Source organism: Lucilia sericata, unplaced genomic scaffold (assembly GCF_015586225.1).
Source record: "Lucilia sericata isolate MDLA Ls3-8-SP2 unplaced genomic scaffold, ASM1558622v1 Contig001090F_arrow, whole genome shotgun sequence".
Lineage (NCBI taxonomy): Eukaryota > Metazoa > Arthropoda > Insecta > Diptera > Calliphoridae > Lucilia > Lucilia sericata.
The window spans coordinates 27,466-42,908 of record NW_023995065.1 but is presented as its reverse complement, the minus strand read 5'-3'; the positions used below and the strand labels follow the sequence as shown (position 1 = coordinate 42,908).

Here is a 15,443-nt window from a genome sequence, read left to right as displayed (position 1 = left end):
CCTTGAAATCGGTTCATTATATAACCTAGACCCTTTGCTAGAGGACCTTCGGTTTAGGGCTACTACGTGAAATATATTACAATGTCTTCAAAAATTAGGACAACTAAGCTTTCTATAACTATAAAGCCGATTTTCATAACGATTGGGTCCCATTTGACCCTAATAGCTTTTAGGTTTAAAGGATGGAGCTATTTGTTTTGTACTCCTCGAATTAATGTAAGAAAAAATCTGCCTACAAAACTACATTTTCACACCAATGTGCAAAGAATACCAACATATTTTAAATCCCCCTTTAAAAATGCTCAAAAGAAATCTACAAACTTGTACAACTCTGACATTTGGTGGAGAAGATCTACGATCTGTTGTTGGTCTTCGAAATGTTTTATAAACAGAGAACAACAAAATAATCAGCTGTAAGTACAACAACAACAATAAAGAGCAGGCACACAATGTCGCCGTCAACGTTTTTAATGACGTCAACGACAACGCCACTGCTGTAGATGATTATGATCAAAATAATGATCATTTAAGCGAATGCTAGGTTTGGGGTTTAAATATTTTAGTCGTGTGCCGTTCCATCAGATACGCGAGAACAGCGAACGAGTAAACAACGTTAAAACGCTTGTTCATTTGAATAAAAATTTTTAGCAAGATTATTAACAATATTATATATAGCAAAGAAGAAGACAAAAAAATTATAATAATAATGAATAAAAACAAGAAACAACGAAACTGTTAAACTTGCTAATAAAGGATTTTTTTGTATATAAAAAAAAATTTCTTGCTTAAAGTGATCTTTTGTTCGGGAAAAATTAATAAAAATCTGAAATTAGTGGTTTATGGAAGAAAAAAAGTTTTTATAAAGAATATAACTGAATGATCGGGTCAGTAAACCTTTAACAAGTGTGATTTTTTTATATATAAGATTTGCAAACTTCTTTCAAAGTGGAGACAGTTAATGCATTAAAAAATTTTTTTAAAAAAAATAAAAAAACGTGATGATTTTTAACTAAATAAATTTAGACAAACAAATCTGGTATAATTCCCATAAATAAGCGGTAAAACGTTTTAAATAAAAGCAAATATTTCGGATTCTTCAAAAACGAAATAAAAAACCAGCTAAAGCCATAAATATTTTAAACCAGACGGAAGGACGGACAGACGGACAGACAGACAGACACTGGTGGGCGTTTAGTTAAACAAGCCAATGTGTGTGCCAAACACATTTTTTAACATTTCTCATTGATTTATGAAATAAGTTTAAACGCTAGCAAAATACAAATAAACAAATAAAAATAAATTAAATTGTTAAAAATGAAAGAAAAAAAATTTACACACAGTGAAGCAAAAAAGTTCAAATAAAATAAAACTGCATCATTGATTTTGAAAAATTCCAACACGACAAACTAATAAATCAAATAAGAAAAATTTATAAAAAAAAAAATCTCAAAAATTCATACAGGCAAATGTTAAGAAATGAAAACGCAACATTTACCATAACTGCAGACAACTGCAACAACAAATATATTTAAACGATAATTAACAACAAAGATTTTCAAGTGTAACATGCAAATTTTTAAATAAAAAATTTTTAATTGGGTCGTTCATAGTCGTCAAATACAAATACACGATCATTACAAGTAATTGCAGTTTGAATACACATTTTTTCTTCAAACATTTAAAGTGTTAAGCTTAAAAAGCGTTTTAGCTTAAAAAAAAAAACCTACTCCTCCCTCCTTACGAACGAGTGTTGTAATAATCTAATGAACTCCAACTGCATTTCCATTCAATTTAATTTACATATTCGCGTAAAATGCGTAATTAACAGCTAAAGAAAAAATGTATATGATTACGATTTTGGTTTGCAAATTGTTCGCGCATACATAAATTGTCTTGTAATTGACATTATTTGATTTTGTATAAAAATTTATACAAATAAAATCGTTCAAACAAAATTTATATTTTTTTTGTTTGTGTGTTAATCCAGTGCCATTTAATTGTTTAACAAAAACAAAATTAACAAAAATGTATTGTGCGCGTTTGTAATTTATATTTCCAAGAAATTTCAATTAATAATATATGAGCATTTAATAAAAATTGTTTAATTTTGAAAGAAAAGTGAGTGAGTTCTAATGATCACTTAGAAACCAAATAAACTATAAAAGTAATTAGGTTTGCTCTAATGTTTAAAACAAGTAATGCATTACAGTAGTAATTACAATTATTTGTAATGAGTAATAGAACAATAATGAATTACAATTACGTACATTGGATTACATGTTAATTACAATTACTTGTAATGTGTAATAGCATAATAATCAATTACAAGTACTTATAATTCAAATATCACCCATTCTAAATATATGTATATAATTGTAATGGAAACCCATTTAATTACAAATACATAATTTTAAAAAGTAATTGAAATTATATTTCCAAAAAATTTCAATTAATAATATATGGGCATTTAATAAAAAAATGTTTAAATTTGTAAGAAAAGTGAGTGAGTTCTAATGACCACTAAGAAACCAAATGAACTATAAAAGTTATTAGGCTGTTCTAATGTTTAAAACAAGTAATGCATTACAGTAGTAATTACAATTACTTGTAATAAGTAATAGAACAATAATGAATTACAATTATTTACAATTGATTACATAATTACAGCAAGCAATTCATTGCAGTGTTAATAACAATTACTTGTAATGTGTAATGGCACAGTTAGTAATTACAATTACTTATAATTGATCATTCACTCATTATAATTACATATAATTGTAATGGAAAACCATTTAATTACAAATTTTTAAAAAGTAATTGTAATTATATTTCCAAGAAATTTTACGTAATAATATAGGGCATTTAATAAAAATATGATTAAATTTGAAAGAAAAGTGAGTGAGTTCTAATTATTAAATAGAAACCAAATGTACTATAAAAGTTATGAAGATCCTCTAATGTTTAAAACAAGCAAAATGCATTACAGTAGTAATTACAATTATTTGTAATAAGTAATAGAACAATAATGAATTACAATTATTTACAATTGATTACATGTTTACACCAAGTATTTCATTACAGTGTTAATTACAATTACTTGTAATGTGTAATGGCACAATAACCCTTTATAATTACTTTTTTAAAAAAGTGATTGTAATAAATACAAAACAAAGTAATGCTAACATACTTTCAAAATTTAATTTTTCTTAATTACAATTAAAGTAATTGCTATTAATAACATTTACAAGTAATTGTCAGGCCCAAAGAGTAAAATTAGAAAGAAAAGTGATAAAAGTAATCAGGCTCCCCCAAATGATTATATAAAGTAATTATTTACCGTATCAATAACAATTACGTATAATATGTAATGAAACAATTAAACAAATTACAATTAACTGATTACATTATTACAGCAAGTAGTTCATTACACTATAAATAACAATTAGTTATATTATGTAATGGAACCAATTGTAATTACTTATAATTGAACTATCAATAATTATAATTACTTGTAACTGTAATGGAAAATCATTTAACAGGCGCCCCATATGATTCCATTAAGTAATTCATTACAATATCAATTACAACGATTTTGAACATGCAATTACAAGTAATTGTAATGTAAAACAATTCAATTACATTTACACAATTCTAAAAAAAGTAATTGTAATGAATGCAGAACAACAATTCTATCAAAATTAAAATGTTTATCAATTACAAGTAAAGTAATTCTAATTGAATTGTTATCAATTACATGTAATTGATTATAACAACTACAATTACTTGTAATATGTAATAGAACCAATTACAATTATTTATGATTAAACTATCTACAACAACTTATAATTGTAAGGGTATATTGTAATGGTATATATGGTATATATTATATAATTTAAAAAAAAGTAATTGTAATTAATACAAATCCATGTAATGGATAACATATTTTAAAAATTGTTCTTCTAAAATCATTTTAAACAGAAACTTCTCAAATAATATTAAAATTTATAAAAAATGTTCTGAAAGCTTTGGATTGGATTAGATTAAAACTTGTAAAAATAGGTCGTTATTCTCTTTATTTTAAAAGCATTCATTATTTCATTGCCTTTTATTCCCTAGTGGCCTGTAGAAGTAAGCCTCTTCTAGAAGAGTTTTCAGATATAATTTTTAAATCATTTTGATCATTAATAAAAACTTACGAAAAAAATTCGATATATTTTTTAATTTGCTTATTCCATATAATTTTAGTTAGTGATTTAAAATGTGTTAAATTTCCTTACCTTCGAGATAGTAGTATTGGAGATATCTGTAAAAAAGAGACATACAATATTAGGAATCGATCATAAAAAAAAAAAATTTCAAAATAATTTTCTAAAATTAGGATTCTAAAAAAACAAATTTTATTTAATATTCTACAAAAAAGCTTACTTCATATAAGATTTTATTTCTTTATTTGTAACAAATATAGCTTAATACCGGACAGCTTTAACAAAGCTTTTTAGTAAAAAGCTTTTCAATTAAAAGTTTAGTTGTTTTCCCAAACTTTTAAACTTTTCTTTAAAAAAGCTTTTAATCTACTACTATTAATAAAGCTTTTATTACTAAAGAACTATTATTTAAAAGTGTTTATGTAAAAAGCTTTTTACAAAGAAAGTTTCTTTCGGCCTATTTTCTTTCACTGACAACTATTTTTCAACCAAAGAGCTTTTTTCATTTATAAATTTATAAAGCATTTTCATTAACACGATTTTTTTATCAGAAAGCTAAAATATTATTATTTTGGGTCTTCTTGGGGAAAATAGTTTTCTTTATAGAAAAGTAATAGTGTCTTCTTGGGAAAGACAGTTTTTAGCATAGACAAACAAAAGTGTCTTCTTGGGGAAAATAGTTTTCTGTATAACAAAGTGTCTTCTTGGGGAATATAGTTTTCTGTTTAGAAAAGTAATAGAGTCTTCTTGATAGTTTTTAGTATAGAGAAATAAAAGTGTCTTCTTGGGGAAGACATATTTTTGTGTCTTCTTGGTAGTTTTCTGTATAGAGAATTAAAAGTGTCTTCTTGGGGAAAATAGTTTTCTGTATAACAAAGTGTCTTCTTGGTTTTCTGTTTAGAAAAGTAATAGTGTCTTCTTGGGAAAGACAGTTTTTAGTATAGAAAAAATAAAAGTTGCTTCTTGGGGAAGACATATTTTTGTGCCTTCTTGGTAGTTTTCTGTATAGAGAATTAAAAGTGTCTTATTGGGGAAAATAGTTTTCTGTATAACAAAGTGTCTTCTTGGGGAAGATAGTTTTCTGTATAGAAAAGTAATAGTGTCTTCTTGGTAAAGACAGTTGTTAGTATAGAGAAATAAAAGTGTCTTCCTGGGGAAGATAGTTTTCCGTTCAGAGAGGTAAAAGTGTCTTCTTAGTGAAGACAGTTTGCTGTATAGAAAAGTGTCTTCTTGGGGAGTATAGTTTTCCAAGAAGACACCCCAATAAGACGTTCTTTTATACAGAAAAGTAAAAGTGTATTCTTGGCGAAGAGTTTTTTTCTGTATAGAAAAGTGATAGTGTCTTCTTGGGGAGACAGTTGTCCGTTTAGAGAAGCGTCTCTTTGGAGAAGATAGAAGAGAGGCGTTTTCTAGGCGAGGACAGTTTTCTGTATAGAAAAGTGTCTTCTTGACTAAGGTAGTTTTCTGTGTAACAAAGTATCTTCTTAGGGAAGACAGTTTTATGTATAGAAAAGTGTTTTCTTAGGGAGGATAGTTTTCTGTAAAGAAAAGTGACTTCTTGTTGAGGATAGTTTTCTGTATAGAAAAGTGTCTTCATGGGGAGGACAGTTTTCTGTAATGAAAAATGGATTTTTGCGACAGTTTTCTGTATAGAAAAGTTACTTCTTTATTAAGACAGTTTTCCGTATAGAAAAGTGTCTTGTTCTGTATAGAACTCTAACTTCTTTGGGAACTATTTTCTTTTGTTATTAACTTTATTGCTGAAAATGTTCTTAAATTAAGTACAAATCGTGCTCAAATCAAGAACATTTTGGTATTAATTCAATCTTTCACATTCCAAATCAATCCGATTTTCCTCTGAATTCTCAAAATAAAGGCTTAAAATAGGATTTTTTCGTACTTATGAGATCTGACTTGAAGCAAGCAAGTATTTTGTACTTGTTTTAAGAAAATCCGTACTTGATTTGAGTACGCATTTACTCAACTCATTTTATAATTTTAAATTTCCAAACAAAATATTCAAAACACAGCTTTAGAAGTTTTCTTATATATATTTAAATATATAAAAATGAATGTGTGTTTGTTTGTATGTTTGTATGTTTGAACGTTATAGACTACTAAACGGCTGAACCGATTTTCTTGAAATTTTCACAGCGTATTCCGGCATGTCTGGAATAGGTAATAGGCTACTTTTTATTTCGAAAATTGAAGTGGGCGATGAGCCACGCCCACATTAAGAAAATATAAAATCCGTATATTTGAGATAATATAACAGTTAGAGTCCTCAAATTTTTTCGGAGCCACTTTAGTGTCAATATGATCATTTAGGACAAAAAGTAGGCGGACTAGCATTAGGGGGCGTGGCACCTCCCATATAAATTAGACACAAAAATTCGTTTATCTGGGAAACTAATATAACTAAATTCTTAAAATTTAGCACGAAGAACTTTAACATCCATGTAAACATTTTGATTCGTTGATCTGGGAAACTAATAGAACTAAATTCTTAAAACTTTGCACGTGGCACCTCCCATATAAATTAAATACAAAAATACGTTTATCTTGGAAACTATTACAGTTAGAATCTTAAAATTTTGCACGAAAAACTTTAACCTCCATCAAAACATTTTGGGTAATAAATTGGCGGACTACCCATGAGGGGAGCGGCACCTCCTATATTAATTAAAGACAAAAAATCGTTTATCTGGAAAATTAATGGAACTAAATTCTTCAAATTTTGCACGAAGAACTTAAATATTCATTTGAACATTTTGGAGGAAAAAAGCGGTCTTTCATCTGGGGGGTCTTGAAGCCCCCACATGAATCAAATAGAAAAATTCGTATATCTGAGAAACTATTAGAGCTAGAATCTTCAAATTTTACATGGAGAACTTTGAAATTCATGTGAACATTTAGAGCATAACGGGTGGACTTTCAATGGGTGGCTTGGCACAACATATATGAATTAAATACAAAATTTCGTGCATATTGGAAACTCTTATATTATTCAAATTTTTTATAGATAGATAGAAATTGGCGATAGATAGAAACTGGCGAACTTGCAATAATTTGCTTGACATCTTTCATATGTTACATATAATAAATCTGGTATTTATTTATACATATTCCTTTTAGGGTAGCAAAGCACACAGGGTATAGCTAGTATTTAAATAAAAACTTAACAGGTATTTGATGCCATATTATAAATTTCTAATTTTAATATTTTAAGAAAATTTATATAAATATTTGAATTAAAATCTTATTAACGGTTTGAGGTGAAATGACTTTTCCAATAAACAAATAAATTATTAACACTTGTTTGAATATATATTTTTCCAATATTTATTTACTTAAACAATAAAAAAAAGATAATAAATATTTTTATTTATATTTAACAAAGATATGAACAAAACCAACTATAAACAACAACACTTAGGATTGAATTGAGAACAAGCCAAGTGTAAAATTTCTAAGAAATTTCTATAATAAATACAACAACAGCAAAAATTCACACGAATCTAGAAACAACAAACAAAATAAAAGAATTTTAAATAAAAATTATATAAAAATATTAAAAAAAATATATATACAACAAGTGAGAATGAAAAGTATAATGAAAAGTGAAGGTGTGAAAAAATTAAGAAAAATTTTTAAAAGAACAATTGAAATTTAAAGTTGTACAAAAAAAAAATCAAAAGTTAACTTAGAAACTTACTAAGGAAATAATAAGAAAATTTCAAAAAAAAAAAAAGTAAAAATATTAAAAAAAAAAAATATGAAAAAAGTTAAACCCCACCTTAGAAAAATGTTTAACTTTAGCAACTTTATCCTGCTGATAGTAGTGTTGGCAGTGGTGTCACATAATGTGCAGGCAAAACTTCAAACGAATCATAAACATCAACAACATCAGGCTCACCAAACACACAATTATAAACATCATAAGTTTAGCGGTGATATTAATACAGATGATAAGCTAGAGCAACAACAACAACAACACCAACATGGACATCATAATAAACATCAACATCATTCCCACCACCATCATCAACAACAGCACCAACAGCATTATAACGCTGACACACCTAGTTTAGAATTCACAACCAGTTCTTCTATTTCATCAGTTTCATCAACCTCCGCTTCCCCTGTATCTCTGAGTAGTGATAATGAGTTTTTAATTAAACAACAACAACAACTGCCTTTTACTAATAAGGACGAAATCTATTATAAAACAAAAGATCATAAAGTTGCCTCTTCAACATCGTCGACAACATCAAAGCCTTCACTTTCTATACATCTGATGAAGCAACATCTTCGTAATATGAAAAAGTCAAGTTCAAACTATATGAGCATGCAAACTGAAACTTTGTCTAATTCTAGACAGGAACACACCCATCTTAAGCACTACAACAACAGATTAATTTCAACGCCTTCAACCACCAAACACCAACAGGCCAGCAACAGTCGCAGCAGCAGCAGTGATGACGGTGGCATTGACAATCATCAGTCAGACAATGTGGTTGCAACAATGTTTTCCTCGCCAACAAATGAAAATTCTAAATGGAACTTGCCAAAAACAACAACAAAAGATAACAACACAAAATTAAATGAAACAGCTGAACTGGAAAATCATGACAATAATCAACATCATCATCATCAGCAACATAATCATGATCATCATCATCATATGCATCAACATAAGAAACCAGAATATCTCAATGAACAACCGGCTCAACAAAATTATGAAGATTATTATTCTGATCAAGAAGATGATGATGATGATGATGCTGACAACGACGACGATGACTACAATGAAGATGAAGGTGATAACGACAATAACGATGGCATTTCCTATGACGATGATAACAATTTAAGTGATCGTTCATATGCCAGGATAACTCGTTCTAAACTTGATGTAAGTATAAAGATTAAATTAATTGCAATATTTGATTCTTGCTATATATCTTATAAAAATTACTAATGAATCATGTCCGAAACAGTGCAGGTAAAAAAAATGGCAATTAGTTTAGCTTTATGGTCCTTCGTAGTCATTGTTTAATCATTTAAACTTATCACTGCTCTGTTTTGCTTGCCCCTTTAAATATGCTACATAATAATTAGTATTACAAAAAATGCCGGTTTTTAACTCATTAACAACTAGTTGTTAATTTAAATAACGACGTAAAAAAAAACTTAAAATATTAGATTTTATTAAAAAATAGTTTAATCGTGTTTCCCCTTCTCCCTTTTGTTGTCTTGGCCCGCCTTAACTTATTTTCTGTGTCCCACACCATATGATAAAAACATTTGCACAGATGTACTCTTGCTGTGCTGCTTTACAAAATTGTTAAATAATTGCTAAGAGTTTTTTTTTCTTCACGTAATTAACAAATGATCAAAATGTTAAAGGGGAAACCCGCCAAATTCTTGTTTAGCTATTGCCATAGACATAACGACCACCCACTTAAAAGTGCGCAGAAGTCTGAAAGTGTAAATTCTTAGTAAAATTTATTTTAAAAGAAGAATTTTTATTAAAAAGCTTTTTTTTATGAAAAAGAGCAGTTTTAAGGAAATGTTCTAATTTTTAAAGTTTTTTAAAAAGAGCTTTATAAAATAGCTTTTCAGAAAAAGTCTTATAAAATAGCTTTTCAGAAAAAAGCTCTACAAAAGAGATTTTTTATTAAAAAGCTCTTAATATATAAAAAGCTTTTCCATAAAAAAAGATCCAACACAGTTTTATTTCGCAAAAAGCTCTATAAAAGATTACTTTTTTTTTTTGACCAAAAGTTCTAAAAAAAGAACATTTTCCACAAAAAGTTTCAAAAGCAAACTTTTTCACAAAAAGCTCTAAAAAATAGCTTTTTAAGAAAAGGCTCTATAAATGAGTTTTTTCCACAAAAGTCTGTAAAAAAGAACTTGTTTCACCAAAAAGTTAAAAAACGTTATTTCACAAAAAGCTCTATAAAAGAGTAATTTTTTCACAAAAGGCTCTAAAAAATAACTTTTTTTTTGACCAAAAGTTCTAAAAAAATAACTTTTTTTTGACCAAAAGTTCTAAAAAATAACTTTTTTTGACAAAAAGTTCTAAAAAATCACTTTTTTCACAAAAAGTTTCAAAAACTAACTTTTTTTACAAAAAGCTCTAAAAATAGCTTTTTTAGAAAAAGCTCTATAAAAGAGTTTTTTTCACAAAAGTCCCTAAAAAGAACATGGTTTCAGCAAATGTTAAAAACAACATAACTTTTTTCCACAAAAAGCTCTATAAGAGTTTTTAACTTAACTCTTTTTAACTTAACTCTTAAATTCAGCAAAATTTCTAAAAAATAACTTTTTTCGCAGTAAGTTTTAAAAACTAACTTTTTTCATAAAAAGCTCTAAAAAATAACTTTTTCACGAAAAGCTCTATAAAAGTGCTAACAAAGTTTTTAAAAAAAGCCCCTTTTTCAAAAACAGTTCTATAAAAGAGTTTTGTTTTTTTCCATAAAAAAATAACTTTTTCACAGAAAGTTTTAAAAACTTACTTTTTTCATAAAAACTTTTTTTATAAAAAGCTGTAATGAATAATTTTTTCACATAATGCTCAATAAAGAGCCTTTTTACAAAAAGTTCAATAAAAAAAAACTTTTTTATAAAAAGTTACAGCACAGTTAACAGTTAAAAATTTGTTTTACAAAAAGTTCTATAATTAAGCTTCTTTACAAAAATATCTTTAAAAGATGTTTTTTTACAAAAATAATATCAATAACTCTTTAAAACAACACTCTCTAAAAGAGCTTACGAAATTCTAAATAAAATCTTTTTTTCCCAAAAAAACTCTATATTAAAGCATTTTCACATAAAGCTTTTTATTTTAATTCATAGAAATCTTAATAAAAGTGTGTTTTAAAGACATTTGTATAAAAAAGCATTTACAGGAAAAAGAGCGAAAGCTTTTTCAGAGAACTGATCACAGGCATTTTCAAAAATAAGCTATTTCAAAGAACTTTTTCAAAAATAATCTTTTCAACAAAGAACTATGAAAGAGGTCTATTAAACAGCTTTTTAAGAAATCTGGTCAATAAAATTTCTTTTTCAGAAATAAACTGTAAAAGATTTTTTGCAAAAATAAGCTCTATCAAAAACTTAAAATAAATATTTTCTATTAAAAGCTTTTTGAAAAATAAGCTCTATTAAAAGCTTTTTTAGCAAATAATTTTGAAAGAATCTTTAAAACAAACAGCTCTTTCAAAAAACTTTTTAAAAATAAGCTATTAAAAGCTTTTTTTAAAAAATTGTTTTCGAAAATGAACTTTATTAATGGATAATTTCCATAAAAATCTCTATAAAAGAGTTTTTTTCAGAAAAAAGCTTTATTAAAAAGCATTTGGAAAAGGAGCTCTATTAAAAGCTTTTTCAAAAATAATGTTTTCAACAACATTTTCGAAGATCTGGTCAATAAAATTGCAGAAATAACAACATTTAACAAAAATTTTTTAAAAAATAGTGTCTTCCACAAACTATTCAAAAAAGCTCCACAAATAACTTTTTACCAACATATAAAAATTTAACTTTTTTAAAAAAAATTTCAGCAAAAACGATTTCCACACAAAACTAAAAAAAATTCTTTCAAATGTATATCTTTCCATACTAGTCTTTTGTTAATTTCGCCACCTGATTTATCTTCGTTCAGAAAGCTTGTCACAAAGTCGACTATTCTGAAGTTTGTATGGATTTAACTTCCAGACGTTTTCATTGTTACTTTCAATATTGCAGAATTGAAATTATTTAACCAAGAACATTTCCTCATCTATTCTTTATAAAACTTATTTTCCTGATATAGATTGATACAAGAAATACTGGCTCAGAGGAGTCTTGCGTTTCATCCCGATATGATTTCTTAATTTTGAATTCTATAAGACAGAATCCGACTATAGATCAGCACGAATTTTTAAAAGGGTAAAGTCTGTTAGACATGCCATCGCCACATCACAAGATCATATCACAGAGAATAGAACTTTTTAGGTCCTTATTGTATGATCATATAAAATAGTAAAATTTGTGTAATTTTTACTAAAATCAGTTCAACAAAGAGATCTAAAAAAGTAGATAATTCCGTATTTAAATGATTGATCCAGTTATGAATGATCTCTCAATGAACTTGTTCCTAGAAATTGGCGGTTTGAGAGTATAAAAGTAGTACAACAGAAATTTTTTGTCTCTATATATGTATATGACTTTCTTTTTTGTTCCCATATATATCTCACCTTTTAAGAATAAAAGTTCAGTTCACATAATGAACTGCTCTTTATGAAAAACACAATCGATTCATTTATTATTTAAACGGTAAATCAAGGAATTTTATTATGCTGCCCAAGTGAACAACAAGCTTTCTTTTGTTGGGAATTTGACAATGTCATGCCAATTTTTTTTTTAATATAAAACCAGATTTCCTATATATATATTATAATAGGTACAACATATGTATAACATACATATATATGTGTGACACTTTTAAATCATCATGCCACTAACCTTACGACACAAGCAATCATTATTGCAACACCATTCATCATGTGAATGGAATACTTACTGCTGATGACGATGACGAGTATGTTAAAGGTAAAATCGAAATTCCTTGGCAAACAACAAAGCTTCCTAATTGATTTAATTTACAACAGATATTCCAAATTCCATAAGCAAAAATGATGATGGCAACAGCAGAGATAAAAACCAGAACAAGGAAGATGATAAAATGAAAAGAAACAAGTTAGAGTGTGCTATAGTCGGCTGTGACGAATCTTAAATACTCTGCACTACTAGTCAAGACTATAGACGAGACTATAGTCAAGACTATAGACGAGACTATAGTCAATACTATACACCAGACTATAGTCAAGACTATAAAGGAGACTATAGTCAAGAATATAGAAGAGACTATAGTAAAGACTGTAAAAGAGACTATAGTCAAGACTATAAACGAGACTATAGTCAATATAGACGCGACTACAGTGAAGACTATAGACATGACTATAGTTAATACTATATAATTAAGACTATAGACTAGACTATAGTCATGACTATAGACGAGACTATAGTCAAGACTATACACGAGACTATAGTCAAGTCAAGACTATAGTTAAGACTATAGACGAGACTATAGTCAAGACTATAAACGAGACTATAGTCAAGACTATAAACGAGAATATAGTCAACACTATAGACGAGAATATATTCAAGACTATAGACGAGACTATAGTCAAGACTATAGACGAGACTCGTCAAAACTATAGACGAGACTATAGACGAGACTATAGTCAAGACTATAGACGAGACTACAGTCATGACTATAGACGAGACTATAGTCATGACTATAGACGAGACTATAGTCAAGACTATAGACGAAACTATAGTCAAGACTATAGACGAGACTATAGACGAGACTATAGACGAGACTATAGACGAGACTATAGTCAAGACTATATACGAGACTATAGTCAAGACTATAGACGAGACTATAGTCAAGACTATAGACGAGACTATAGTCAAGACTATAGACGAGACTATAGTCAAGACTATAGACGAGACTATAGTCAAGACTATAGACGAGACTATAGTCAAGACTATAGACGAGGCTATAGTCAAGGCTATAGACGAGGCTATAGTCAAGGCTATAGACGAGGCTATAGTCAAGGCTATAGACGAGACTATAGTCAAGACTATAGACGAGACTATAGTCAAGACTATAGACGAGACTATAGTCAAGACGAGACTATAGTTAAGACTATAGACGAGACTATAGATGAGATTGGCTGGAGAGGCTTTGGGACTAAGCGTTGGAAATGTGGTGGTGTTAATTGTATATGATACAGGATGAATGACGGAGCTCATCCGCCCGTATACCTTGAGTGAGTCGGTCGAAAGATGTTCTCTTATGAGTGTGTTGATTGATGTTCCTTGTCCAGGTATGTTCAGAGTAAACTCTGTTCATACCAGAAAAAGAAAAAAGTCTCGGCTTATTTGATGGATTCGTATTTCGGTCTACCGGTTACGTCTTTAGGTGCTAGTGCCGACTCAACAGAGCCATCCCATCTGCGTGGTTTGCATCTCGGAAGTTGAGCAACGGGACAGATGAAGTCAGAGATTAGATAGCTCAAATACTTGAGCAAAGTGCACGTACACTGGACCGGACCGCCCTGAAATAGGTCAACACGACAGGTGTTCAAGTAAAGCTCTCGACATTCATTTCCCTGGCACTTTGTCGTTCGATCAGCGGTGAACAGACTTAGCTAAATCGACTTAGAAGTTGGACCTCAAAAGAATATTTCTCAATGTTGCCCACCGAATGACAAACTTATATATATAACCTCTAACACCACTGCTGATGGTGGAGGGTATTGAAAATCCCAATCTGAACTACATATAAAGCTTAAAAACCTCTTCTCGCTGAAGTATAGAGCAAAATCTACAAGTGTTTTTTGCCGTTTTCGTTTCAAAAAAAAAAAAAAAAGTGATGGTTTCACTTTTATTGAATTGCTGTTGGCATCCGAGACACAAATACGGGTACACGTACTCGAAGCAACATTACAATGCGTACTTGTACATAATTGGGGCGGCTCTTGGCCGACCAACTAAGCGACCACACAGATGCACAAATACTGGTTGCTGGCTGCATCAATTCTGCAAGAATTATTATGAGAAAATTGCAAGTGATGTATTTGTGTCCACAGACAGGTTTAATACTAGTCGTTATCTTCTGTGGCAAGTTGTTGTCATACATACTATAGAGTTATTGTATGTATGAACAACATATCAGGGAACGTTTAATAGTAAGTAATTAGTGACATTGAAGGGAAATAGCTAAACAGTCACACCAATCTGATTGCTTGGGGACTCTTACAAGTACTAGATGTATGTATATGTTTATATACAAAGTATAGGAAGACATGTATAACTGGGGAAAATTACTTACAATACTTTGTAATTTTATGCAAATTAGTCAATGTTTCCTTGATAATCTACACACATATAAACAATTTATCTTTGGATCTGTATTGTGAAATTTATTTAGCTGTTTAAATATTTCAAACTGATCATTCACAAATCCCCTTATAGGTCAGCTGTATTTGACTTAAACAAATGACCCCATGTCGCTACAAATGATCTGTATCATTTGTAAAAAGGAAAAACTTTAATTGTTTATGGTCTTTAAAGAAAAATCGAGCAAAAATAAAACTCCAACAACAATAGCAACTATATTTGTGG

General features: G+C 28.8%; 1 protein-coding gene across 1 annotated transcript in view; it reads left to right on the top strand.

Moving 5' to 3' along the window:
- Positions 1–591: 591 nt before the first annotated feature.
- The window catches only part of LOC119609949 (probable serine/threonine-protein kinase fhkB), a gene marked incomplete at its 3' end in the record, with an annotated part of 33,438 nt that continues 18,586 nt past the window's right edge, over positions 592–15,443 (top strand). Inside the window, exons 1-2 of the mRNA XM_037965000.1 lie at positions 592–884; positions 7,574–9,117. Of these exons, the coding sequence (XP_037820928.1) occupies positions 7,981–9,117 (1,137 nt within the window). The remainder of the gene's footprint in view (positions 885–7,573; positions 9,118–15,443) is intronic.